Source organism: Octodon degus, unplaced genomic scaffold (assembly GCF_000260255.1).
Source record: "Octodon degus isolate 3935 unplaced genomic scaffold, OctDeg1.0 scaffold00009, whole genome shotgun sequence".
Classification (NCBI taxonomy): Eukaryota; Metazoa; Chordata; class Mammalia; order Rodentia; family Octodontidae; genus Octodon; species Octodon degus.
In genome coordinates, this window is record NW_004524585.1 from 29,660,810 (window position 1) to 29,663,232 (window position 2,423).

The 2,423-nt window shown below is 48.9% G+C and overlaps 1 protein-coding gene across 1 annotated transcript in view; it reads right to left on the bottom strand.

Annotated features, from left to right (window-relative positions):
- Rhobtb3 (Rho related BTB domain containing 3) overlaps positions 1 to 279 on the bottom strand; it is a 64,356-nt gene extending 64,077 nt beyond the window's left edge. Inside the window, exon 1 of the mRNA XM_012512929.2 lies at positions 102 to 279. Coding sequence (XP_012368383.1) covers positions 102 to 279 — 178 coding nt within the window. The remainder of the gene's footprint in view (positions 1 to 101) is intronic.
- Between the last annotated feature and the right edge of the window lie 2,144 nt (positions 280 to 2,423).

Here is a 2,423-nt window from a genome sequence, read left to right on the forward strand (position 1 = left end):
GCCGGATACAAAGGAACCGCGGGATGGTAAAGGAATAAATACAGCGCCCCGGCCGGCGGGCGCTCGCCGCTGCCAATCCGCCCGCAGCAAGTTTGTTCAACCGGGAGGCTGCGGGTAACCCGAGCCGCGCAGGGGGTGGGGCGACGGGGCCGCCGCGCGCCGGACTGGGGAAAAGGGCGAGCCGGGGGCGCTCCGGGCCCGCGCGCTGCTCCGGCGACCCCGGGCGGCCCCCTCGCGGCCTTGAGCCAAAGTGTCCCTGCTAGCCCGCCGCTCTGTCATCTGTCAACATGCGCTACAGCTGTTTGCTAAAATCATCCTTGGGAGAAAAGAAAACATAAAGGCAACATTCATGCTGCTGCAGAAAAGGCCCTTTGTTCACGCACGGATTAATTGGCCGATGCCGCTGCTGGAGGATTATTTACTATTTCAAGCTATATTTGGCATATTTTGCCCAAAACTGCAAGTTTTTCTTTCTTTCTTTCTTTTCTTTTCTTTCTTTTTTTTTTTTTTTTTTTTTGCTGGAATTTTAGTAGGATCGTTTTGAAAGCGAGTTAGGCTCGTTTGCCAGGTTTCTCAGTCCATATTATGGCTACATATTAAATAATAGCTCACAGGCCAGCTGAAAATAAGGACTGTGTCCAGGCGAGGACACTTTAGATTCTTTCTTGATGACACACTGAAGGGACGATTGCGAGTGTCCCCCGCAGGCCCCAGGCGGACTTCCAGGCCGGGAGCACAGGGTGACTGTAATAGCACAGGGCCGGGCGCATACCGGAGTCCTCCATAGACAGTAGAATTCTCACACGTACACTGTGTGAAAAGAGTTCTTGTTTACCCTTTATTTTGCCCTACTTTAAAATTGTGCAGTTTCTTTTCTCAGCAGAGCTATTTTAAGTGTGTGAGCAGGAGCTACTGAGGAAGGAGTAAGCGGCTGTAGGGGCCTCTGGAGGGTGAATAGCTTTTTATTCTGGGCCCTGATGGCTCCTTTGAAAATAGTTTTTATGCTAGGGTAGGGTAGGAGGGAAGGTAGGCTCTACATGGTCACTGATTTTTCAGAACTTAATTGCCCTCTCCACTACCTATAATTTAATAATCTCTAGACTCTTATCTTGAAAAATTCAAGCATAGGACATCACCTTTGCTAACAGATCCAAAGCAAATATTTTATGTCTTTATTTACTTGGTGCATGGGCTCTGTCACACAGCTCGGACTCGTAATGATCCTCCTGTCTCAGCCTCTCCAGCGCTGGGATACAGTCAGTGGCCAGCTCTGCGCGCCTGGGGTTTCTGGGCAGATCAAACCCGGACCTTTGTGCTTGTCAAGCAGTCACTTAGACCGCCAAGCTATCTCCCCAGCCCAAAAGCAAATATATTTTAAATATATACAGTCCCCTCTCAGAAAGCACAGGTCAAACACAAAGACATAGAATGGATGACTGAATAAGGAAAATGTGATGTCTAAATACAATGAGATTCTGTTTTGCTCTAGGTAGGTTCTCACCAAGTTGCCCTGGCTGGTCTGGAACTCACGGGCTCAAGTGACAGTCCTACCTCAAGCTTCCAGAGTAGCTAGGTATGCAGGCCTCTGTCACCAGCCTTTAGAATTTAAGGAAATCTGGTTATATGCTACAATACAGATGAACTTTAGGATATCATGCTGAGTTCCAGTCCAAAAGAACAAGTCCACTTACGCGAGATATCTAAACTAGTTAAACTCTTCCAAATTGAAAGTAGGACAGTGTTTACCAGGGACTGGATGGAGGAAAAGGGGGAGTTAAGAATTCCAGGCTGTGTCATCAGAGAAAAGTTAATGGAAGGAAACAAAGAGTTCTGGAAGGAAAGGTCAGCAGAAGGAATATTTTAAAAGAACTGCACAGACATGCAAATCGTGCCCGAAGGTGTGGAGTCGGCATGATCGTGGCAAGAACTGAAGGTAGCGCTGGAGTGCAGACACCTGCATGAAGCCAGGCAGAAAAGAGACAACTGGAGGCCTCCCCAGATGACTCCAAAGTCAGGGCTAGTGATACCCAAGTTATAGTTTGGGAATCCCTGGTGTAGATAGACCTCACCATCACCACCACCCTACTCTGCATAGGTGACAAAGTCTGCCGAGGTGCTAACAAGCCCACTTGCTCTTCCGAGGTAGCTAAGCTCCATTCCTAAACTCCTCACACACAGCTAGGGCCCTGTGAGTAGTCATCCCCCATGGAATGCAACACAGCTGACCAGCTAAGAGACAACTCGCCTTCTCTGCTTTCTTTTATCCTTCCATCAATCAGATGAAGCCCGGTCAGCCTGGAAGCCATATGTTTAACAAGACGGACACTGCAGTGAGGAACCAGTCCCTGGGCGGCTGGTTGTAGCAGAGCCTCCTCACAGCATGCACTGGGCTCTGATATGAACTAGAAGCCAGTCTTTACTGC